The sequence below is a fragment of the Haliotis rubra genome, unplaced genomic scaffold, assembly GCF_003918875.1.
Source record: "Haliotis rubra isolate DU_JTF1 unplaced genomic scaffold, ASM391887v1 Scf357, whole genome shotgun sequence".
In the NCBI taxonomy this organism is placed as follows: domain Eukaryota; kingdom Metazoa; phylum Mollusca; class Gastropoda; order Lepetellida; family Haliotidae; genus Haliotis; species Haliotis rubra.
Window position 1 is genome coordinate 281,458 of NW_025767032.1, and position 26,980 is coordinate 308,437.

The 26,980-nt window shown below is 40.9% G+C and overlaps 1 protein-coding gene across 1 annotated transcript in view; it reads left to right on the forward strand.

The window, feature by feature from the left end:
• The window catches only part of LOC124285266 (alpha-mannosidase 2C1-like), a 64,971-nt gene that overhangs the window by 8,966 nt on the left and 29,025 nt on the right, over nucleotides 1–26,980 (forward strand). Inside the window, 26 exon segments of the mRNA XM_046721462.1 lie at nucleotides 821–946; nucleotides 1,481–1,550; nucleotides 1,636–1,683; nucleotides 2,191–2,259; nucleotides 2,358–2,435; nucleotides 2,917–3,014; nucleotides 5,194–5,285; nucleotides 5,545–5,596; nucleotides 5,599–5,638; nucleotides 6,510–6,620; nucleotides 7,061–7,153; nucleotides 8,206–8,322; nucleotides 10,772–10,867; nucleotides 12,977–13,030; nucleotides 13,032–13,069; nucleotides 13,727–13,780; nucleotides 14,545–14,674; nucleotides 15,316–15,504; nucleotides 16,818–16,848; nucleotides 17,445–17,506; nucleotides 18,300–18,450; nucleotides 19,797–19,876; nucleotides 20,454–20,545; nucleotides 21,247–21,351; nucleotides 22,223–22,292; nucleotides 22,539–22,625. Coding sequence (XP_046577418.1) covers nucleotides 821–946; nucleotides 1,481–1,550; nucleotides 1,636–1,683; nucleotides 2,191–2,259; nucleotides 2,358–2,435; nucleotides 2,917–3,014; nucleotides 5,194–5,285; nucleotides 5,545–5,596; nucleotides 5,599–5,638; nucleotides 6,510–6,620; nucleotides 7,061–7,153; nucleotides 8,206–8,322; nucleotides 10,772–10,867; nucleotides 12,977–13,030; nucleotides 13,032–13,069; nucleotides 13,727–13,780; nucleotides 14,545–14,674; nucleotides 15,316–15,504; nucleotides 16,818–16,848; nucleotides 17,445–17,506; nucleotides 18,300–18,450; nucleotides 19,797–19,876; nucleotides 20,454–20,545; nucleotides 21,247–21,351; nucleotides 22,223–22,292; nucleotides 22,539–22,625 — 2,233 coding nt within the window.

Sequence of the window (26,980 nt, forward strand, 5' to 3'; positions counted from 1 at the left end):
AACATGACTGTATGTGACTCACAAACAGTACAAGATACCATGATCTCATAACATGACTGAATATGACTCACAAAATATACAAGATGCAACGATCTCATAACACGACTGTATGTGACTCACAAACAATACAAGATACCATGATCTCATAACATGACTGAATATGACTCACAAACAATACAAGATACAATGATCTCATAACATGACTATCCTGGAACACTGTGATAGAAATGATATTGGCCGTATTGAAAGTGTAGGGATAGAATTGTATCTTGTTTTCCTGATGTAGAACAAACAATTTATCAGGTATATTCTGAACTCGTTTTTTGTTTTCAGTTGTTGTATTCTTCCAACTGACTGTTGAACTTGCCTATGAGAAACACACAAAGTAATGTGGATGTGCATATTCAGAGAGTAGTTCAAAGTATAAGTGTACACAGTTTATTTGAATGATCAGTAAGGCCAAATAAAAAAAATGTTGTGGTTCAGATTACACATCTTTAAAATTTAGGGTAGGTAGGTAGGAAAGAATTTTTTGTTACATTTTTTTTTAGAAGTAAAGTACAAACTAATAACACATTTATCAATGTGTAATTGTTTATTCAATCAAGCTTGCAGCCATCATGTCGACTTTCTCTGTCAGAATGACCGATGTCCTTTGGTGCGGGGAAAAACAATGGTATCTGAAAGCTTATTTTATTCATACCTCCTAAAATAACTAGGGTCGGCACCAGAATTCAAGGCTCGGTCGTGTAATCGGAACCACAACATTTTTTTTTAGGTCCTAACAGAACAAGCTGAATGAATATTTCCTCCATTTCAGAGTGTACCCCAAGAAAGCTCCACTGACAAAGATCCTCCACTATGCCACAGCTGATAGGATTCCTTATGAAAAGGCTGTAAAGGAAAAATACACTCCAGCAAAAGTTGGAGAATCATTTGGACCAACGTAAGTTAAAGATGTATGATTTTTACAAAGATTGCACAGAAATAACACTCATGGTAGCTACCATATTCACTCAGTTATGCACCGTTATGGTGAATCTCTTACAGCAAATGTACCTCATAGGTCACAAGCACTACCATTTGTCAGCCTTTTAAATGAAAGGGGAGATAATTATGGCAAATATGGTAAATCACTTGAAGCACATATGCATCAACAGTTCTGAAGTTTGGTGCAAGCCTTGCAGGATTAAATAAGGGTCCATTGAGTATGTCCTGTTTGTAATAAACAATAAACATTTCTACTTATAAAATGTGTGAATCCCATTCCTGGTGTTCCCTGCGTGATATTGCTGGAATATTGCTAAAAGTGATGTAATACTAAACTCAGTCAGTCAGTCTACTTATAAATGGATATGCAAGGTAAGTCAGTCAATTTCCAGGGACGCATTTTAGCCATGTCATTTGCTCTCTAAAATCAGGACTATCCAATCCTGTATTGTTGGGGGATTATGTTATGTTCACTGTATGTTGTGTGCAGATGGTCAACACACTGGTTCCTTCTGGAGATGGAGGTTCCTGCAGACTGGGAAGGGGAGGAACTGATCTGGCACTTGTGTGGGTCTGCAAACCTGTACAGGTGAGAATAGAGAGTTGTGTGGGTGATGGCAAACCTGAAGGTGAGAATAGAGACATAACTCCCACACCGAGGCACTTGTGTGGGTGGACGGCAAACCTGTACAGGTGAGAATAGAGACATAACTCCCACACCGAGGCACTTGTGTGGGTGGACGGCAAACCTGTACAGGTGAGAATAGAGACATAACTCCCACACCGGGGCACTTGTGTTGGTGGACGGCAAACCTGTACAGGTGAGAATAGAGACAGAATCACACACAGGGTCACTCTCACAACATCACAAGGAATATCAATTTCCACTCTTTCATATTGCTGGTCTCTATCTCCTATTGCTAGTAAAGTAGAACTCAAAGAAGCAGACATTTCATCACAACTGATGAAAGAATACAAACATTTCAAAGCAGAATTTAATTTTGGAACAATTGTTATGTGATTTTAATGTAAAAGAAACACTTTGAGGAAGTTCCTTTTTAGGGGTAGGTTCTTTTAGCCTAGTTGGTCCTATCTGACATCCAAAATGATGATGATGATGGTGGCTTCTATGGCCTTTGAGTTTTTGTTCAGTTGTTTGAATTAGACTACCAGCTTTACATGATCGATAATCATCCACAGGGTTTGAGTGGGGAGACCAAAAGACATGACTACATCCTGACACGGAAGATGAAGAAGAAGCAGAACAAGTGAGTGGTTCTGTTATTTTATGAGCATGCCTTACTGGCATCCAAGGTGTCAAGTGTGGTAACTGGATCCAACTATTTTCTGATGCATTGTGTTACTGATACACAGTGTACATCGAGATGGCCTGCAATGGTATCCTTGGAGTCAAGCGTGGTAACTGGATCCCACTATTTTATCACGTAATCGTGTAAGACAACTATGGTAGCTGGTCCGAGTGCTGTGAACACTGATTGTGAATAGTCCAAATGGACTGCATCCATGTCTCTGATAATGGATCCCACTAGTATCTGTTCCAAAACATTCCCAGTACTCATGAAACAGGAATGTCCACAGCTGAGATCGCAGTGTTTGATAGGCCTATGACCTGCTTCTGGAATTATCCTAATGGCTTGACATCAAAATAATCTGCAGTGAGATAGTATACAATATGTTACAACTACAGTTGTAATAATTCCAAGGACTGCATGGTGGATTATCTGGGAACTTCTACTCATGAAACAATGAGCCAACTCTGCAGTGAGATAGTATAATATGTTTTACAGTTGTAATAATTGACATGGTGGATTGGGAACTTATAGGAGCCAACTCCCACATCCACAAACATATGGCAGCCACAGCAGCCATCTTGACAAATTCATCTCACACTCTGTTTACTTGAAGGAAATCCCTGAGAAGAGGGAGCGGAGTTACCAGGCTCTCTACACCGTCAACAACATCATCAACATGTGTGACACTGCCGACAGATCCACGTACAAAAAGTAGGTTAATGTTGTGAAGATCACCACAAATATGTCCATGAAAGATGTTTTTCTTAATGATGCAAAGGGTTGACTTGGATTTCTTTTTGTCTGTTCTTCATTGTGATGCTTCAGTACAGGTGCTACTATCTTTATCAAGCAACTGACGTAACAACTAAACTGTGGCAACTTTCACCTGTCACAGTTTTGTTTTTGCTGTTTGTTTTTAATATCATGCTCAGCAAAATACAGTCAGCTCTCGTTAATCCGACACTCATTAATCCGACAATCACGTTAATCCAACAAAAAATTAGGAAACCATTTAAAACTGTGATAATGACTCTCGTTAATCCGACATTCTCGCATTCCGACTCCGACATACCAATCTGGCAAGTGATCATTGTAAATACATTGTAAAAACACCCTTTTATCCGACAATCAACACAGCCGGTCGGATAATTCGACCGTAAACAAACATCACACATGAAAGGTGATTAGCGCGTGCCTTACTGGCTGCTTGACACCCACGTCGGTGAACATCGCACTTGTTAATTAGAAACACATGATAATTAATTGAGACGATTTAATCAAGAAATAACAATAGAGCGAGCTGTATAAAATGTTTACAACCGACCTGAGCATTCATCACGACAAGATGTCTGTCACGAGTACACCACCTGCTAAGCGATGAACTGTTAAGAGAGCAGGCTAAGATTCTAGGTGAGAAATTAGGGGTTACTGACTTTGCCTACAGTAGTGGATGGGTGACCAGATTTAAGCAGCGACATGGAATTAAGACGCACAAAATTCATGGTGAATCAGCCTCAGCCCCACAGATCGCTGTAGACGCAGGTAGAGAAGAATTGCAGCAAATCCTGGCTGAATACAAGCCGTGTGACGTCTACAACTGTGATGAAATAGGCTTGTTTTACAAAATTGAACCCAATACCACACTGAGCACTTGTCCTGTGTCTGGCAAAAAACAAGCAAAAGATCGTCTTACTGTTATGCTTGTGGTGAACGCATCAGGCACTGACAAACCTAAACCACTGGTAATATGGAAATTTAACAGGCCAAGATGTTTTGGTAGAACTTTTGATCCTAATTATGTGTGTCACTGGTATGCAAACAAGAAGGCTTGGATGACAGCACTGATCTTCAAAGACTGGCTTGTGAAGTTTGATAGGCACATGCGCACACAGCGATGACATGTGATATTGCTGATTGACAACGCCCCTTCCCATGCCTCCATAGATCTAACCAACGTCAAGCTTCACTATCTGCTTCCCACATTCAGCCCCTAGATGCAGGAATAATCAAGAACTTGAAACTTCTGTACAAGAAGCAACAGATGAAACTTCATCTTGACAACGCCAGCGCAGTCACGCCAGTACCACTTGATATCAAGCAAGCCCTACTGTTTATTCGATCAGCGTGGAGAGATGTGAAGCAGCTGACAATCATCAACTGCTGGCGTCATACGAAAATCCTGCCACCTACTGACCGACTGAAGACGTACGAGATTTACAGGAAACTCTTGACAAGCTCTACCCAGATGCACCCGTACCTGTCAGCGAATTCATAGAATATGACGCAAATCTGCCATGTGAGGAAGCTATGACTGAAGATGAAATAATCGAGATTGTCCGACCTACTGCCGAAGAAGAAATCAACACTGAAGAAGACCCGACAACCGAGCCAGTCGTTCCCGAGCTATCTGAGGCCAAAACATCTTTGAACATTTTGCAGACATTTGTGACACACCACTTAGACGTGTTTGATGTGAATGACCTCGACTTCATTGACATTTTGAAAACTAAATTGCAGAAGACCTCAGAAAAAAATGAACAACAAAAAAACATCAAAGACTTTTTCAAGTTTCAAGTGTATCATGCTCAGCAAAATACCAGCTTTGTGATGGCGTTCTGTAAATATTAAAGTCTGGACAAGATAATCCAGTGATTGATATCATGAGCATCAATCTATGCAATTGGGATATAATGACAGGTGTCAACCAATTCCTCAAGACCACGCGATCCCCTCTTAAGACAACATGGGTTGCTGAAGACCATTTCTAACCCAAATCTTCATAGGTAACTTTCATAGTATTCCATACAAAGAATGATTTAGTTCACATAAAAACACCATGCAAGAACTGGTCATGTTGGAGTACTTGAGTCATTTTTAAGTCTGTGTATAGATGCAGGGAGGTTGCCCAAGCTTTCTTGAACCAGAGGAATGGAGAGAGCCAACATGTCATCCATGCCATGGGACATGCTCACATTGACTCAGGTGAGAGGGCAATTTTATATACATAATGTTCATGGAGCATATTTGTTTGGTTGCTACAAATGTGCGTAGTGCAGGAACAGCAAGACTATGATGTAATGATGATTTTATACCAATGCGTGGCCAATCAAAATGCAGGATTTTAAATGTCATTTTTGTTTAATTGTTTACTTGCTTTTGCCCTTCACTGTTTTGAGCTTATATTGCACATATGAATGAATGTTGGTATTTTCATTGTGTGGATGGTGCACATACTGTGCAGCTTGGTTGTCAGGTAGGAAATTGTTCACATTTACGCTGAGACTGTCAGGAAGTGTGCACCATGTGTTCAGTTGTTCACATTTAGCTGTTCTCAGGTGCGGTCAATTTACCTGCTGATGTAGGAAATTGTTCACGAATATGATTGGAAATAGTTCACATTTACATGTTCTCAGGTAGGGAAATAGTTCATTTACATGTTTATATGTTTCTCAGGTAGGGAAATAGTTCACATTTACATGTTCTCAGGTAGGGAAATAGTTCACATTTACATGTTCTCAGGTACGGAAATTGTTCACATTTACATGTTCTCAGGTAGGGAAATAGTTCACATTTACATGTTCTCAGGTACGGAAATTGTTCACATTTACATGTTCTCAGGTAGTGAAATTGTTCACATTTACATGTTCTCGGGTAGGGAAATAGTTGACATTTACATGTTCTGAGGTAAGGAAATTGTTCACATTTACATGTTCTCAGGTAGGGAAATAGTTCACATTAACATTTACATGTTCTCGGGTAGGGAAATAGTTCACATTTACATGTACATAGACAGGAAATATGTCCCAGTTACATGTTCTGAGGAGGGGTCATAGTTCTCATTAAAGGTTCTCAGATGATGTTGTTCAGTCAGTGGGTTTGTAAGGGATAATACAACTGAACACTCTGGATGATGGGATTGGGACGTTTGTGAGGGGCAGGGTACGTTTCAGTCACTTTTTCCAAACATAAAATTGTTTCTGTCAGCATGGTCAAAGGAGGCCCCCCCAATATAATTTCCAGAATGTTCAGCAGTGACCCGTTTGTCTTTGAGGACAGTTTTTTTCCTTGTTTTCTGGAATATCCTAGGACCACCACCCTGGCAAATCAAAAGGTCTGTGATGAAATCGGTTCTAAAGTGAACTTAATGAGTTTTGTGGAGGTGCATGTGGTATTTAAAGGCACATTCTTTCCCCCTATATCTGGCAGGCCCAGCAGTTCCAGTGGATAAAAGACCACTACCCCAGCCTGTACAGCAAGATTCAACACTTTGTGAAGGCAGGCAGGTTCATACCTGTCGGAGGATCCTGGGTAGAGATGGTGAGTGACCAGGATTCACACAGGCTGAAAATATCCTTGAATTTAGAAACCTGTGTTACATTTAGCAAACTCATTCTCAAATCAAAGCTGGCAATCTAGTCCACTCAGACACCATGGCCTCCACACAGAATGGAAATCTGACAACTTGGTAGTCTAGGTCACATACTTCATGTACCCCTCCTGAAGAGTAGATTGACATGGCTACCAGTAGTGAGTTACTGGTAGATCACTGACTTTAATGTATTTTCTCAAGTAATGGGTGATGATGTGGTCACCAAACGATTGATCCATAGGGTCTATAAACAATTTAGAAACTCTACAATGTGGACAGCAGTATGTCACTTGTGTATTTGGATATAGAAATAAAAAAGCCTGCAAACGTTTTAAGTTTGGTGGCTCAAGGTTTGTACGAACTCATACTAGGACAATTTCACTTTCAGGACGGCCTTATTCCAAGTGGTGAGGCTTTCATCCGCCAGTTCCTGTACGGTCAGCGGTACTTCCAGAAGGAATTTGGTGTAACCTGTTCAGAGGTTGGCAATGTCAAGCACAATTGATGTTTAAACAGATTTACTCTCCATACAGTTAAATACATTTTGAATGAACACACTTGTAACAAACTGACAGTTACGACAAACTGTTTTTATGTCCTGGTCTTTTGCTGTATATATTAGTTTAAATGAGTATAATGAACTAAAATTATTAGTCCCTTTGTGTTCGTTACAACTGTAGTTTACCAGGGCTCCAGATAAGGGACATATGTACGGATAAAAAATATGCACGATACGATAGGAAATAATTTTGAAAACGTAGCAGATAAGCACCACAGCAATGGTGTACGAATCATTTACAGAGGTATTTATATGAAAAAGGATTGTTTTATTGTTTATTGACCTGTTTACACAAGAGTAGCAATGTTGTGGTGCATATACCAAACGAAACACAAGAATACTGATTACTGATTTCCATTCAGTACTCTAAATGTACTCTTAAGTTTTTCCAGTACTCCTATATTGAAAAAATAAGGAGTACGTACTGCTGATGTTGAAAAATTATCTGGAGCCCTGTAGTTTACTGTATGTATATGAACAATTGGTTTAGAATTTCAAGGACATTTTGTCTGAAAGAAGATATATATTTTTAATGTATCCTGCATTACATATTGAAGACCTGCCCCCTCTGCGTCATTATTTTCTTCCTAGTTATCTATGAGGGACTTTCCTTATTTTTTCAAAGAATCTATCCATTGCTGATTGGTTTTCAAACTGTTTTGAGATTGTTTTTGTGTTATCCATCCTCTTTATCTCAACAGACAAGGGCATTCAGCATTTTCAGTTCTCGGTTGTAGATTTAGAAATTTAAGGACATGTAGCAACTTAGTTTGAAAGAAGAGGCTGCCATGATATGGATGAATCATTTGTTCTGTTGCATGAAGCAACAAACAGCTCCTGTTTCAGACAACCTGTCTGGCAGACTTGTATAACAAAGACAAACATATATGACATGCTGACTGATAGATTATGATTAGTGTCACAAGGTGATCACACTTTGATTCACAGTGGAATCCTCTAAATTTGTGTTTCAGTTCTGGCTACCGGACACTTTTGGGTATGCTGCACAGTTGCCCCAGATGATCAAGATGTGCGGGATGACACGCTTCCTCACACAGAAACTCAGCTGGAACATTGTCAACAAATTCCCGGTCAGTACAAACCCAACTCATCAGTAGAAAAATGGTTGAATGACATTTTGAACAATCAATTTCATCATAGCATGTCAGCTTGTAGAGGAAAGCCAAAGTCATACATGTCTTGGATGGATGCTACTTAGGTGAAACCCACATGCTCAAATGCTGAAGCCATGATCATTGGATCCTGGCATGAGCAAGGGATGTAACTCACAGCAAATTTTGGTGCCTTACACAAATGGGACAATTGTGCCTCAATAGAGGCTAATTATAAACGTTAAGAAACTTTGGAAGATCGATATTATCTTGAACAAATGAAGCACTGTATTTGTTTATGTACAGGGTGTAATACAAGCAATACTGAATGCAATTTTGTTTTAAATTTTAAGACAACAAACATAAAGTTCTGAATCATAATGAACATTATTTTAATGTAATAACAGGACTATGTTATGTTTTTCAATATGAACATGTTGACATGCAATTTCTGGTGTATTTACTCACAGTAATGTTTTAAAGTTTGAAATATTTAAAATAAGAATTGTATATATAGTTTGCTCATCACTCCCAACATTATAGTATAGTTTGTACATGTGCACATCACAGGGAAATATGGTATTGTCAGATATGACAGAATAATTTTGAGAGCAGTTGCTTGTCTGTATGAAGGTGATGTGTCAACCTGCCATGGAGGTGGTGGAGTAGCCTAATGGTTAAAGCATCGACTCCTCACATTGAAGATCTGGGTTCAAGTCCCCACATGGGTACAATGTGTGAAGCCCATTTCTGATGTCCCCCACCGTGATATTGCTGGAATATTGCTAAAAGCGGCGTAAAACCATACTCTCTCACTCAATCTGACATAACAACATAGAAATTATTCCCTTCATATGTCACGGGGATCATTTACCGATTACGTTTTTGTTGGTCTTTCAATCAGCACAGATTTATCCTGAGAAAGGGAAATAATTACTTGATTTATGTGAAGTGTGACACTGTATGTCATTTTAATCAAGCTGTAAAGTTTTGTAAATCAGAACTAAAGGAAAGTATTGATCCTGGTCATGCATGCTGGTGGGCACCTGGTTTGTTTATTGTGACAAAGTTAGGGCACCATGTCACGCTTTTCAACAATATTTTGGCCTATATTTTATATATTGGGGGCATATGCACTCAGTTTAGCTTCCTATTGATGCAATGAAGAATTATTATCCCTTACGACTTGCCGGAAATGGATATTGAAACTTCGAGGCAAACGGCTTCCAAACAGATAACACTTGCCATATATGGAATGTAAACGATTGTTCCATACATTGAAAACTGTCGCACGCACTGTTGTCGATGTTAGCCAAACTGGTTTCAATCACAAGTTGTGCATAAGACATTTGTAAAGAGCGCTCTGAAGGACATAACTCTATGGGGTTCGCTTGAAATAATGTTTGGTCGGTAGAGGGCGTGAGAGTCGATTTAATGCAACATAGCATTAATTCATTCGAAATTTAATATTGTAAATCATTTTGTTTGGAATATATTATATGGTAGCTTTCCTGAAGGCTGATAGTATTATTGAGAGAATTATGTTTTATGTTATGTTAATTACTGGGGTATCTGGTGCAGACACCATTATTCACAGACCATCACGTAGCAAGAATATTCATTTAAATATTGCATTTAACAACAAACAATGTTACAGTGTACAGTGTTGCAGCAGGATACGGAGTCATCCCACAGATAGCATCCTTAATGGCACAATGTTACACCACATTTCTCTAAAAATTCATAATACATTACACAATAACCCATGTCACCATGGCGGACCAATCAATCCTTTGAGTTGCCTATCACAAGCGCAGGCTGATGGGGACACAGTTCTTACTAGAAGTCCAACTCCAGTGAATGAAAGTTAAAACCTGTAGGTTCTGCTTGTTTTCCGTATTTTACTGACTTAAGGATTAGATAACATCTGACTGGTTCTCTATCAGTGTGCGAAATAGTTTCCAACTTTTGCTTGCCAGTCGGGCCAGCTATGCCTGAAAAGATACTAGCCCACAAAATAATTCACTTCGCCTGAAATTTGAATGTAGACACCGGTTTCATCATTAAGCTGCTAATATGATGAACATTTTTATCAAGCCATAATCTTGTATGATTTAAAATTGTATTATAACTTAACAAGTCAGAGAGAGTGATATATTTTACAAAATGACCCCATGAAAATTCACTAGCCAGTTGGGCCAGTGACTGGAGATTTACTGGCCCGACTGGATTTTTACTGGCCACGGGCTTAGCTAGTGGGCCAGTGGCTATTTTGCACACTGTTCTCTATGCTACAATATAGATTTCCCAGCACCTTCTTGTGTGGAACATGAGCTCTTGTGTTAATTCTCTAATTTCAACTTAATGTCACTCTTGCAAAAATAGGCCATCCATTGAACACCTAGCTATGGACTGATTGACATTTCAGCATCACACTTTCTTCTGGGCAGGCATCGATGGCACCAGTGTACTCACACATTTCCCACCAGGGGACAATTATGGTATGCAGGCTGAAGTCAAGGAGGTGAGAGTTATCTCCCCTGTTTGCATGACTTTCTCATTTACACATGTTACAGAACCACACATTCTGGTGGGAAGGCATCGACGGCACGCCAGTCCTGACTCACTTCCCACCCGGGGACACTTATCATATGATGGTTAATGTGAAAGAGGTGAACAGATACCAGCCAGTATTGCTTATGGTGTCAGGGCTTGTTTGAGAGTTGGTGGATGGTTCCACACTAATTAAACACAACTGTTCACCAGCTCTCTAAAGCACTTCCTTCCATTATTAAAACTCTGGTAGCCATTCCTTACCCAAATGTAGTCATGAAACCTTACTCTCCCAGTGTTCATTCTAGACCGTGCCCTTGAGCCATTCGTGCACTAATATTTAACATGGCGCACTGGACAGGTATGGGCGGGTTGTGTCGGCGCATCAATAAGTGTAAAACTGAAATGCATCACGAGTTCGCTTGGCAACTCAACAACAATACACCCATTTGACAAAATATTTTCTAAATGACCCACATAACGGAGGGTTGGTGGGCAATGGGCTCACTTTAAGAAATGCTGGAATGAACACTGCTCTCCTCCTCCCTCCCTCCCTCCCCCTTCCTTCCTTCCTTTTCTTCTGAAACTTTCTGTTGTCTTTTCTTTCATCTTCGATGCCCAGGGTCAGACCAGTTGGTATTCTTTTTCGTGGATGATGCTATTATGACTATTTAACAAAACTATCGAAATATGTGTAATATTTTATGCTCCAATTAACTTTAAACCCATATACTAAAACAAGTTTTTGATATTTTGTTGCTCTGTCTCTGGCAATCTGCATGTAGACATGTTAGATCAAGAATATATGTAAAAGAAGAACTCAAACTGGTCTTTCCTCATAATATCAAAGATATTTAATCTTGCAAAAATTTATATGTGTAATGTATGTCGTTTTAAGATGTTGATTTTAAAAGTTTAGTTGAAAGTCATGCTGAATAAGACTATTTAAGTACTATTCGTTAGAACAGACAAATATATTCATTCTCCAAACCAGAAAACAGGTTTGTACGAATTTACATTTTCTTGTGTGTGTGTCTGCTATCATTAGTATCATCATGAATATTATATAAGGTTCTAACGTCACAAGTAGAACAGAGCGATGTGAGACTTTAGATGGAGATAAGTCAAATATGCTGGTTATCATACAGGAGGAATATACAGATTTAATTTGCTTTCCTTTGGTATTTCCTTTTATATTTATTCCTGTAAACATTGTTGAGGTGAGTATATATATTGTCAATACATATTATATTCCTGTAAGTATTGTCAAGGTGAGAATATCGTATGTATTTATATTCCTGTAAGTATTGTCAAGATAATATAATGTATTTATATTCCTGTAAGTACCAGGTGAGAATATAATGTATGTATATTCCTGTAAGTATTGTATGTATTTATATTCCTGTAATATCAAGGTGAGAATATATGTATTTATATTCCTGTAAGTATTGTCAAAAGGTGAGAATATTTATATTCCTGTAAGTATTGTCAAGGGTGAGAATATCCTGAATTTATATTCCTGTATTGTCAAGGTGAGAATATTATATATTCCTGTAAGTATTGTCAAGGTGAGATATATAACAAGGTGAGAATATAGCATTATGTATTCATATTCCAAGTATTGTCAAGGTGAGAATATAGCGTGGGTATTTATGTTGTATTTATATTCCGGTATTTATATTCCTGTATTTATTGTCAAGGTGAGAATATAACATCGGTATTTATGTTCCTGTAAGTATTGTCAAGGTGAGAATATAAAATATGTATTTATATTCCTGTAAGTATTGTCAAGGTGTGAATATATTCTATGTATTTATATTCCTGTAAATATTGTCAAGGTCTGAATATATACTATGTATTTACATTTCTATAAGTCTTGTCAAGGGTGAGAATATAACATAAATATATTCCTATAAGGATTATCAAGGTGAGAATATGACATATACATTGTTGTATAGATTACCTAGGTGAAAATAACCCATATATATTTCTGTATGTGTTGCCTTGGTGCAAATAATTCCCAAGGCAATGATAATGCACGTATTTATTCCCAGTAGATGTAGATGTTGTGTGTTGCCAGCTGCTGTACACAGTGGACAACTTCCAGGACAAGGGCCGGTCTGCACGCAACATGCTACCTGTTTGGTTACGGAGACGGAGGACATGGGCCAACGTTAGTCCCTTCATTAGCATCATTGGTCTCTTCATCATCTGTTCATTTTGTATTGCTTCTGTATTTACAGTGTAAACTACATGATACTACATAAGGGGCCGTTCATAATTTGTGGCTAGGTGGGGTGATGATGATTTTATGTAGAAACCTGTACAAAATTGATGAACACACACACACACACACACACACACACACACACACCCCACCTCCCCAGAACAAAATGTGTGACCCCCATAAAATCATCATCAACCCACCTTACCATAAATTATGAATGGTCCCTAATACCGATATTTTTTTCATTGAAATATATTTCATCATTTTCACTGTCCTGTTCACTTTGGTTTGTAGAGAAAACAAATGGAAAAATGAATGTTTATAGTAGTTTCTCTCAGTGGTCTGAAGCATGGCTATTTACTTAGTTGTGTTCCTTACTTGTGGCAGGATCTGCTGATTGTGAGTTTGAAGCCATGTTCAGCTAGCTAAATGTCCCTGTTTTGTCAGTACCATACCTATGCGCTTACAAAGTGGTAAACGATTACAACTGTATGACATGCAAATTCTTTCCATACCGATGGTGGTCCTGAAATATGCTGGGACAGGAACCTATCTCACTTATTCTATTCTTTCTGATCTCATGTTTTTGTATTTTAATGTCAGAGAGGAGATGCTTGAGAAGCTGCAGAGGATGAAGGATGTTGATGGGCTGCCAAGGTTGGTGGAGATGCACGAATGAACTTTTGGGGAAAGTGGGGTAGCCTAGTGGTTAAAGCGTTCGCTCGGTTACACCGAAGACCCGGGTTCGATTCCCCACATGGGTACAATGTGTGAAGCCCATATCTAGTGTTCCCTACTGCGATCTTGCTGGAATATTGCTAAAAGTGGCGTAAAACCAAACTCACTTACTCACTTACTCACTCACAAAGTTTTGTCAACCAAGTCACATGAACCATGTAGGCCTCATACAACAAGCATGAGGTAATGGAGAACGTTTTTAACCTGGAATCCCTTCAAAGAATAAGGATTGATTGTTTAAGTCTATAATAATTGTAAGCTGCTATAATATAGCTCCATGACTACTGAGTTCGGCTAGTGAATGTTGTTTTAGCCCGTGGGGCGGTGGGGTAGCCTAGTGGTTAAAGCTTTGGCTCGTCAGGTCTGGACTAGACAATCCACTGATCAACAGCATGAGCATCAATCTATGCAATTTGGATACGATGATGTGTGTAAACCAAGTCAGCGAGCCTGACCACCCGATCCCGTTAGTCACTTCTTAGGGGGCAGTGGGGTAGCCTAGTGGTTAAAGCGTTGGCTCGTCACGCCGAAGACCCGGGTTCGAATCCCCACATGGGTACAATGTGTGAAGCCCATTTCTGGTGTCCCCTGCCATGATGTTGCTGGAATATTGCTAAAAGCAGCATAAAACCAAACTCAGTCAGTCAGTCAGTCGTTTTAGCCCTTGGTTATATCTATTCCAGGGTAGAGATGAGTACACCGGACGACTTCTTCACAATGGTGGAGAAGGAGAGTGGTCAGGACAAGCTGTGCACATGGAGAGGAGAGTTGTACCTGGAGATGCACAATGGCACCTACACAACACATGCTCAGGTCAGCGGCAACCACTTCCAACATGGTCAACACTTTCTCATTTAAAATTACAGACAAGGCCATGACACTTCAAAGTGTTCATCAAACAAATATCCTGAACTGCACAGTTCTGGTCTGGGCTAGTTGGTATACTGTTTAGCACCACACTCAGCAATATTCCAGCTATATGGCTGCGGTCTGTAAATAAACAAGTCTGGACCAGACAATCCAGTGATCAACATCATAAGCATCAATGTACGCAATTGGGATACAATGACATGTTGTCAACCAAGTCAGTGAGCCTGTCCACCTGATCCCATTAGTTGTGTCTTATGACAAGCAGGGGTTGCTGAAGACCAATTCTAAACCGATGTATCAGGCCAAACTTTCCCCTGGCCAAACCTTCCTCGGGGAAACTTTAGTCTAGCCCGATCTTTCCCCAGGGTAAGAATATCCTAGGACAAAACTTCCACGGGGAAAGTTGGCCTAGGCCAGATTCTCCTCAGGGAAAGTTTAGACCGGGGAAGAAATGGCCTGCTACACCGGATCTTCACGGGTATTAAAGGGCTCAGACACTTCAAAGTGCTGATCAAACAGTTGTGTAATTATCCTGAACTCACACAGTTTTGAACAGGTATTGATGTTTGTCTCTGCTTCTCAAGGTCAAGAAGAGTAACCGCAAGTGTGAGTTCCTGCTCCATGATGTGGAACTGATGGGAACCATAGCAACCGTCCTGGCATCCACTGGTGGGAAAGGCTACGCATACCCCAGTGTAGAACTGGAAAGAATCTGGAAGCTGTTTCTCCTCAACCAGTTCCATGACGTGCTGCCCGGGTCCTCCATTGAAATTGTAGGTACTTCCTATCTATAGGCTGTAGGTACTTCCTATCTATAGGCTGTAGGTACTTCCTATCTATAGGCTGTAGGCACTTTCTATCTATAGGCTGTAGGTACTTCCTATCTATAGGCTGTAGGCACTTTCTATCTATAGGCTGTAGGTACTTCCTATCTATAGGCTGTAGGCACTTCCTATCTATAGGCTGTAGGCACTTCCTATCTATAGGCTGTAGGCACTTCCTATCTATAGGCTGTAGGCACTTCCTATCTATAGGCTGTAGGCACTTCCTTATCTATAGGCTGTAGGCACTTCCTATCTATAGGCTGTAGGCACTTCCTATCTATAGGCTGTAGGCACTTCCTATCTATAGGCTGTAGGCACTTCCTATCTATAGGCTGTAGGCACTTCCTATCTATAGGCTGTAGGCACTTCCTATCTATCTATAGGCTATCTATAGGCACTTCCTATCTATAGGCTGTAGGCACTTCCTATCTATAGGCTGTAGGCACTTCCTATCTATAGGCTGTAGGCACTTCCTATCTATAGGCTGTAGGCACTTCCTATCTATAGGCTGTAGGCACTTCCTATCTATAGGCTGTAGGTACTTCCTATCAATAGGCTGTAGGCACTTCATGACTATAGATTGTAAGCACTTCATGGGTGTAGATTGTAGGCACTTCAATGGCTGTAGATTGTAGGCACTTCATGGGTGTAGTTTGTAGGCACTTCATGGCTGTAGATTGTAGGCACTTCATGGGTGTAGTTTTTAGGTACTTCATGGCTGTAGATTGTAGGCACTTCATGGGTGTAGTTTGTAGGCACTTCATAGCTGTAGACTGAAGCCAACTCTTGTCTATGAATTGTGGGCACCTTCTGATTACATTTTCTGAGAATATCTAACTGTAGACACTTGATGATGTTAACTTTTATATTGATGCATTTCATGGTGAAAGGTTATCGGCATGTCTTGGCTATAGATGGTAGGCACTTTCTTGCTTGAACTTATTGGCAGTCCTTGTCTATAAACTGTAGGCATTATTTTTTAAATTGTCTATATACTGTTGGTACTTTATGGCTATAAATTGCAGGCACTAGACTGGAGGCATTTCATAACTAAAGGTTAAAGGCAATTCATGTCTGTAGATTGGAAGCATGCCATGGCTATAGAATGTGTTCTCATATTCTGTATAGACAGAATTCAGTATTTGTATGCAGAAAATGAAATGGTAAATAGGATCAGCACAATATTCACCACTATTTGTCATAAAATAATGCTTCATTATAAATTAGAGACTGACTGTTAACCTGTACTATATGCATTCCAGGTGTATGACGATGCACACAGGTATTACAAAGGTGAGTTTTAGCTTTGTGTACTATTTGTTATTTATGATGGAGAGAACATCCACATTGGGCCTCTGAGGTTGCAAAATTCCAATTAGCTGTAGTGATCTGTGAATCTGATCACTATTTGTCATATATGATGGAGAGTACATCAAGTTTTGGTGGCTGAGGTTGCATTTGAATACTTTGGAGCCTATATGTGTATAACATTAGAATATGTTAAGTGAATCATCTATGGTTACAATAAGACTCAAAGTCTTTGCCGCCGTACTTCTCTTAAGTCTGTTCCATATTATCACTACCAGTGAAGATCCAGGTTAGAATTGATCCTCAGCAAACCATGCTTGTCGTAAGAAGTGACTAACGGGATCGGGTGGTCAGGCTCGCTGACTTGGTTGACACACATCATCGTATCCAATTGCATAGATTGATGCTCATGCTGTTGATCAGTGGATTGTCTAGTCCAGACCTGATTATCTACATACCGCTGCCATCTCGTTGGAATATTGCTGAGTGTGGCGTTAAACAACAACCAACCAACCCAAACCCAAACCATATTATCACTGATTCCGTAATATTGAATATCAGTTGCCATGTGATGTTCACAGATGTGGACACGTCGGGACGGAAGTTGTTGAGAGAGGCGGTGTCAGCCGTCGTCAGACAGGAGGTGTGTAGCAGGGAGTAGCTTCTCGGAACATTTTGTCATGCAGTTGACTGTCTAAAATATTTATAGTAACATCATAGTGTTGTGATGTCATACTGCTGTAGCAACATTGTATTGTATGTAGGGCGTACACTGTATTTTTCTGAGAATGTCTTGGTTTGCCCACTATGCTTGATCATATGTTGATATATGGACAATCATTGGATCATGTATTGATAAATGGACAATCCTTGAATCATGTGTCGCATATGGACATTAATTGAATTATGTTAATGTATGGACAATCATTGAATCGTTTGTTGATATATAAACCCTTTGAATCGTTTGTTGATATATGAACCATTCTTAAATCATGCATTATTATGGATAATTCTTGAATCATGTATTGATATATGTACAATCATTGAATCATGTAGTGATAAGGACAATCATTGAAAATTGTACATATGTATGGACAACCCTTTGATTTTTGTATGTATTTGGATGACACATACATTTTTTATCAATATATGAATAATCCAGGAACAATGTAAACATATATGGACAACCCTTGAATTTTGTGTCTGACATATACCTTGACTCATGAAATATTACTTTGTTTAAACAAAGATTTAGATTTTCATGGATTCGATAGAATCTTGAAATGAGATATAACAAACCTTAATTTTGTGTCAATACCTGGTCAACCGTTGAAACTGTTGTCAGTCTATGGACTCTCCTTGAACACAGTATCAACATATTGGTCTCTAGTCACACCTGGAGCTCACAATATTCTCCCACCCACTCTGTGTTGCAGCTGGACAGGGGCGAGGCAGTGGTGGTGAACACCCAGGCCTGGGAGAGGCAGGGTGTGGTCAGGGTGGCTGAAGCTGCTGCAAGTCCTGCCAAGAAGAAGAAAGCTGCTGGCACAGACACACAGCAGGTGGACAAGGAGGGAAATACACTAGGTATAGCCATCTTTAGGCTACATGTCAAGATGAACACTGGAGGAAACAATGAGATGCAGAGGTGGCTTATTTTATCTACGGCCCAGAGTCTCTCTTTGGAGGATCAGCTGATTGTTGGTTTGAAGTCCAAAATGATCATGACGAGGAACCTTGCTCTGGGATGATGATGATGATGATGATGATGATGATGATGTCTGTTTATGTTAGTTTTGGCAGCTGTGATTTAAAAGGGGAGTGGAGTAATTGTCACTGATACACAAACTTCCTTGGTCTGTTGGCTTCAGTAATTTTGTAAATGAAATAGTCTGAGAAACTCTGTGTTTGCCTATACACCTTGTATATATTATTCTTACTTATCGGTGTGTGGTCCTGTGCACAGAACTCAGGTCACAAATCATGCAGTTGAAGTTAAGCAATGTTGGGTGCGGAGAATCCTTGGATGACTTCAGTCCTGCCTCACAATGAAGCACATGTATTACATGTGGTCTCAACTTAGGCTAGTGAGTTTGTTCAATATTGCCTCTGTTCACCCAGCAGAAAATGGGTACCCGGTGGGATAAGTCTTGTGACATATAAACTAGCACCTCCGTGGCAGGTTGGATTATCCGGGGTATTAATAATCAGATTGTTAGCACTATAAGCACCCACCTAGTGAATGGAGTTTACTTCATGATAAATGCACAATTTGTCCTCATGATTCCTACAGATTCCTACTAGTGGTGTTCCGATTAATTGAAATAAGCAGAGATCGGTCCCAGTGACCCAACGACCAAGCAATCCATTATATTTTCTCATAATTGAACACAAACGATTTTGGAACTACTGTTCTTAGTGTTCGTAACATTTAACCATGGAACATATCTTAGAAGTTATCAGGGCCTGAAAATGTGTTTAATTCTTAGAAAACTCACTTCACTTACTGTGAAGTCATGACTGAATATTTCTTGAAGACTCCAGGAAGTTTATGTTCATGAGATATTAGTCATCACTTTAGAGTAACAAGTTGCATCGTGTTATACTTATCTGCAATAACAACCTGAATAGGAAAATCTGATACATGTCGCTAACCAAGTTTTTTCGATGATTGTTTGTTAGTAATGAACCAATCATCAATTGTGACATTTCAACCAATTCTCTACACTAGTTCCTACTAATCCATGCTTGTTGTAAGACTCGACTGAAATGATCAAGTGATTTTATTGAAAACATGTCATTGTATCAAACTGGTAGGGTACTCATGATGTCATCCACTGATTTGATTAATAACATCATTTGTAGACTGCTGTCATAAAGCTGGAATAGAAGAAGAAATAGAGTGTAGCTAAGATAGGTTGTTTCTTCTTCAGCTCTTGTGAAAGCTGTGAGCTGTGGCGTGTCTCGTGTAGAACGTGTCTCTGACTACACACCAGTTTCTGCTTTGAAGAAGGTAAGAGGGTTCTCACAATATGCCTCACACACATCAACATGAAAATGTCTTTGTTCCAAACTCTCTTCACACAACCTCTTAGTTTTGAGTAATATAATAAGGGTTAAACATGACACGAAAATGTGCATACAGTACACATAAACAGAATGGACTTAGAAAACATATATATGCACAGTAATATTCAAAATTATGACAAGGAATATGAAATGCCTGTTAAAGTCATAATTATTGCAGGACAAGGTAAAACCCTGATGATAAACATTTGTCGTCATTTGGGCGAGGCATTTTAAAACAAAACTGATCTCCTGATTCCATGGAAACTCACAATATATACTCTCAAAATCATGACTGACAAGACAGGATTAACTTAACTGGTTTGCATAGCAACTCATTATGGTAATATTTGTACAAGAAAACACATTATTTAATGTTCCATTTTTCAAATGTTTACCCTTTTCCATGTTCTGTACTGACAAGATCATTTCACCAAATAACTGATAAGCCAAGATACTGAACAGTCTTATTTTTGTTGATTTTTTATCATATTTCATAAAGAAATACTTGTAATGTTCCACAGGGTAAAGTGATTCATATTTCTAATGGGCTCCTGGCAGCTACAGTCGATAGTCATGGAAGACTTACATCTTTGATGGCGCAAGATTCACAGAGGTAATTTTTTGCTATTTTCCTAAAGTTGTATGCACACAGATGGCCCAGTTGACTGAAGTGCTGCAACTTGCTGTGCAGAGTTGCTTCCCTTAGGCTTGCCCAGTGTGCGAAATAATTTTCTAAATTTTGCTAGCCAGTCGGGCTAGCTATGCCTGAAAGTTAATAGCCGACAAAATAATTCACTAGCCCGAAATCTGAATGTAGAAACTAAGCAAACAGTTACACAAAGGTAAGCTGCTGATATGATGAACATAATCTTGCATGATTTAAAAGTGTATTATAACTTAACAAGTCGGAGAGAGTGATATATTTACAAAATGACCCCATGAAATTTCACCAGCCAGTCGGGCCAGTGACTTGGAGATTTACTGGTCCGACTGGATTTTTACTAGCCACGCGCTAGTGTGCCAGTGGCTATTTCACACACTGGGCATGCCAGAAACCTGTGATTGTGGGTTTCGAAGCCCACCCTGGCTATTTCCAAGTGGTAAACATCTAAAGCCGGAATTGCTTCAGTCTTGATAGTTTGGAATTTTGGAAAAGCAATATTTTTCATGTCAACTCAGAATTACACTAAAAATTGGGTTGTAAATCAATGTAAATAGTTGACATATTCATGACAAGTATTTGCCATTGTGTGAAGTATCCATGTTGTAATATTGGAGCTGAGCTTGTTTTGACAATTGCTTCTGTGAATTCAGGAACGTCCTGAGTGACGACTATCCTGGAAACCAGTTGTTGTTGTATGACGATGTCCCCCTGTACTGGGACGCCTGGGACGTCATGGACTACCATCTAGAAACAAGGTAAGCCAGTTGTTGTATGACGATGTCCCCTTGTACTGGGACGTCATGGACTACCATCTAGAAACAAGGTAAGCCAGTTGTTGTATGACGATGTCCCCTTGTACTGGGACGTCATGGACTACCATCTAGAAACAAGGTAAGCCAGTTGTTGTATGACGATGTCCCCTTGTACTGGGACGTCATGGACTACCATCTAGAAACAAGGTAAGCCAGTTGTTGTATGACGATGTCCCCTTGTACTGGGACGTCATGGACTACCATCTAGAAACAAGGTAAGCCAGTTGTTGTATGATGATGTCCCCTTGTACTGGGACGTCATGGACTACCATCTAGAAACAAGGTAAGCCAGTTGTTGTATGATGATGTCCCCTTGTACTGGGACGTCATGGACTACCATCTAGAAACAAGGTAAGCCAGTTGTTGTATGATGATGTCCCCTTGTACTGGGACGACTGGGACGTCATGGACTACCATCTAGAAACAAGGTAAGCCAGATGTTTTATGATGATGTCCCCTTGTACTGGGACGTCATGGACTACCATCTAGAAACAAGGTAAGCCAGTTGTATGACGATGTCCCCTTGTACTGGGACGTCATGGACTACCATCTAGAAACAAGGTAAGCCAGTTGTTGTATGACGATGTCCCCTTGTACTGGGACGTCATGGACTACCATCTAGAAACAAGGAACGCCAGTAATAATGACAAAATTTCTTGTCTTGGGATAACATGGACAACAGCCAAGAAACAAGGTAAGCCGGTTGTTCTTGTATGATTATGTTCCCTTGTACACTTGAGAGTCCTTACTCATCACTCAACAAGGTGATGGCTTTAAGTTTGTTAACCATCAAATGAATATTTCTCTTATCCAGAAAACCCATCACACGTGTCACCCAAGAAGCCAAGCTTGTTGATCAAGGACCTCTGAGGGCGACCATTGAGGTAATATTAACTGTTATACAGAAAATATTGAAATATTAATGCTAACAGTAAATGGCATGTATCTGTTTTTGTTGATTATTGTTGGCTATATGTAAGAAGGTGAGCTACAGTGCCTAACATTGTGCCTGTACACTGTGTCTGTACATTGTGTATGTACTTGAATCGTTCATAGACTAATATCATAATATATAGCTATTTCAGTTAGTTGTTTTCTATATGCTGAGAAAGAAATGTTGCATCGTGTAGGTATCCTTCAGTGTGGGTGCATCCAGTTCACTGAAGCAGAAGATCATCCTGGATGCTGGCTGTCCCTATGTCAGGTTCGAGACTGAGGTAAGAAGACTATAGAACCCTCTCAGTTCTTTTGTACCACCAGATCAGGTGAACCATTTGTTGTCCAGGGCGCCGTTGTACAACACAACCATAGCACTGTGACAATCGTAAGTCTATGTTAAGGTATGGGAGTTACGATCCCTACGATCACTTTGTACACCAGCACCAGGGCATATGATGGAACCTCATCATTCAGGTTCCAGGGCCCAGTAGTGGAATGTGGTGTAGTTGACTATGCACTTAGTGTAGCCCATTCCCAGCACTCTTTACAATTAACATTTAAGTAATACAACTGAAATATATATTGCCAGTCTCCAAACAAGCTGTAAATGTCGTAAAGGTTTTGGCCTTTACCTTACCCGGAACAAAGTTGAACTGGTTCCTGAACATATGCTGAGAGAAAAAGAAATAAAGGATCACAGGAAAATTCAAGTGTTTCTTTATTATTTTCCAGTTTTCATCACTACTGTGCTATTCAAAGCGGGTGATGAAAACGGGAAATGTTAAAGGAACACTTGAATTTTCCTGTGATCCTTTATTTCCTTCTCTCAGTATATGTACATCATTGAGCAGTGTTTGAAGTAAGGGCCTGAAGGTTTTTCTTGTGTATCAAAGTTGTGTGGGCCCTCATGTCTGGCAGTACATTTACCTGTTGGTTTATTTGTCAGTAAGCTGCAGTCTTGTTAAACAAAGACCAGAAGAGTTAAAGGCGTTATTTCACACCACAGAAATAAATAATGCATATTTTTAAACTTATCCTATCTCACGACTTGCACCTCTCTCTCTTCATTCGACCATGAGTGGAAACGAATTCAAACTTTGCTCCAAGGCCTACCTTGCCCCTCTCCCGTGCTGTGCGTGCCTTCTGTGTCAGTCGTGCTCACTAGTCCATGACAGCACGAGGCATGCGCAGTCCTCACCCACGTGATCACCTCACATACTCATTCTCTTTCTTGTCGCTCCACTGAGTGGACGTGAACATTTTTTCCTCTGAGATTTGCTCAATGGTTAAGCCTGTTCAGGCCAGTAAACGGATGTTTTGCGCCCGTTGTAATAAAGTATTTTCAGCATGGGACCCACACACATCGTGTGTTGATTATGTGGGTGTTTGTGACTGGGACACACGCTGTCCGAAGTGTTCAGGTCTGTCTAATGAGGCGTTTAAATTTTACAAACGCGTTTTGTGCCAGACGTTTGGCAGATAGGGCTAGGACTAATTCTGCGGGGTCTGGTCCATCTCCCGCTAAGAAACAATGCTTAGATCGCCCCACCCTCACTGCTCACCGTTCTCAATCGCCAGTCGTTCCTGACGAAGATTTTATGGAGGCTTCGTCGGATTCCTATTTATCTGAGAACGTTAGAAGGCTTTTAGGGGAGCTTCCCTCACCCAGTTTAAGTTCTCATGAGCGTACCAGGGTGGTAATGACCGATATTTCTTCTACGCCAGACCTGCGATCTACATTATCTCGTAGGTCTGCTTCTTCGGAACGATCACAGACTTCGAGAACTTCTAAGCATTCATCGTTGAAGCGGGGATCGGCGCGGTTGGAACGTACCCGCTCTCCTATTTCCACGGCTGGGAGGAGTCGTTCTAGGTCTCGTTCACTTTCCCGAGCCGGCTCACCCCGCCGAACCAGCTCACACAGCCGAGCCGGTTCACACAGCCGAGCCGGCTCACACGGCCGAACCGGCTCACACGGCCGAGCCGGCTCACACGGCCGAACCGGCTCACACGGCCGAGCCGGCTCACCAGTACATCTTCGAATGGGTTCACCTGACCGAACTGATTCACGTAATCAAATGGGTTCACCTGACCGAACTGATTCACGTACTCAAAGGGGTTCACCAGGACGAACGGGTTCACATTCCCGACTCAGTTCACCTCAACATAGGTTTCAGTTCGACACACCATCAGCGCTTTGATTCCCCAGAGTCGCTCAGTCTCGCGCCTGGTCGAGGAGGTTGGCCATTTCGATCCGGTTCACCTAGCCGTAAGGTGTGTTTTCGTCAGAGTGATTCTCGAAGTCGGTCTCATTCACTTTAGGTGAATCAGGATATCCCGCCTTGTCAGTCTAGACTCAGTAGCGTAATTTTGCGACACTGTAACAATATTTACTTCCTCGGATCCCCAATCGCCATGTTCCTGGAGCAAACGTTGTCGGGAATGTGCTCCCTTATTAAGGACGTTTTTAGAGCATGTAGACATACTTGCTCCCGATGGCTGGCAGACAGAGCTCGTTACACTTCAACAGTTGATCACCCGACAAACCCCCCTTTTTTTTAACGACCAGTATTAACTGCTCGTCGTCCGCAGTTTCCCATGTCGAACGGTGATAATTTTATGGAAGCATCATTAGATGTCTTCTCGTGGTTCCGCCTCATCAAAACGCTCTGTGTTGCCAGTTGACTCACACATCTGATCTACTTTCGTCAAATCGCCAAACCGATTCGCCACACCGAATCGGTTCGCCATATACCGAATGGATTCACCAGACCGAACCGTTTAGCCATACCGAATGGATTCACCACACCCAATCGGTTCGCCATACCGAAGGAATTCACCACACCCAATTGGTTCGCCATACCGAATGGATTCACCACACCCAATCGCTCGCCATACCGAATGGTTTCACCAGACCGTACCATCAAATTGCCAAACCGGTTCACCACGCCGAATCAGTTCAGCCATACCAAATGGATTCACCAGACCGAACCGATTCGCCCACACCAAATCGGTTCGCGAATGGATTCACCAGACCCGAACCGTTTAATGGACATTGACTCAGTTTGCCATAATATTAAGACTGTTTTTACGAAACAGTTCACATCATCGACAATTCACAGCAGCGAAACGATTCACCTCGGCGGAACATTTCACCTGCGCCTCACTGGTTCATCTGAGCGCTCTAGATCTCCATCAGCTGAGATCATTTAACCGGTTCGATTACAAACCGATCCAGATCAGTCGATTCAGATCACATCGGACTGATTCAGATCAAATCAAGGCTCACCACCCTGAACTGGATTTTACCAGCCCGGCTCAGATCGCTTCACCAGGTAGCTCCCTATCGTCGAACCAGTTCACCTGGCCGCTCAAGATCAATGTACAGAGGTAGTAGCTATGTGCTTCACCATGCCGATTTGATTTACATGTGTTGTTAGTAGCGCAGTCATCTAGAGATATCACGCCGCACATGACGGCCTGGCGATCCCAGTTCTCAAGAGTCCTCGTGACCGAGCTCATCTCATTCCAGATTTAATCTACCATCCGATCTTCACTTTTGATGAATGATTCGTTCAACGATTCTACCCTTCGGTGTAGATATCAGTTCTGCAACCACCGATATGGCATAACTAGATACGGCTTGCGAGCCAGGAATACTCTACGACGCTCCGATGAGTCTTGTTACTACAGACTACTCAGAATAACAGCGTGTTTGTGTATCCCTTGGTGCAATTGTTGCAGACGGCTCGTCATCTTCAGCTCCTTTGTTTTACATGTTAAGCAAGTTTCTGGACAGATAACAAATGGATGAAGTTCTTGGCGCATGGTACCGCAATGTTTTGTCAAATAGCCAGCATAGCTCAGCCCGAATTTATGGGTTGCGACTCGCCGGTTAACCAAAGACCAGGTTGTCCGTATTTTTTGTCACCGTGTGTAACGTTTGCAAATGGCGGACTACTGTTTGTTTACCGGAATTTTGATGATTAGAGTGACTATGAAGTGCCCTTGCAGAATTCTCTTGGTCCCACTTAATCGGATACCAAGTCCAGCCTATAAATGCAAGTAACAACGAACGCTGCCATTCCCGATAAGAGTGACTGTGTCGGGATTTTGACAGCCAGTCGAGAGAGACTGCTTATTGAGGGTGACGGACAGAAACACCCGTGAACGGTTTGCCTAGTCAAGCACCGAGTTCAGAGGTCACTGCATTATGCAAGGATTGTCACCAGGCAGCGATCTACTACCTATATCACTCCACCTGGCGCACCATTATTTTGTTCGGCCAAAAGAAACGTTCCTGAGGTCACCGATCCTACGAATTTCTACAATTTGTTTATAATGTGAACGTTCCTGTAGATTGACTGACAATCTCCATGCGCCGACTATACTACATTGAGCACTCCGTCAGAACTGACGTAGTTGCTCGACTTATTGAACGTTCTTATATCAGGAGATATCTTTTTGTCAGACCCGCCGTGATATTGCTGGAATATTGCTAAAAGCGGCGTTAAACCATACTAACTTACTTACATTTTGTCAGAGGCAAGAGTGGTTAGACCTCTCATTTCCCTCGACCTGCGATGGCCGTGGGGTAGCCTAGTGGTTAAAGCGTTGACTCGTCACGCCCAAG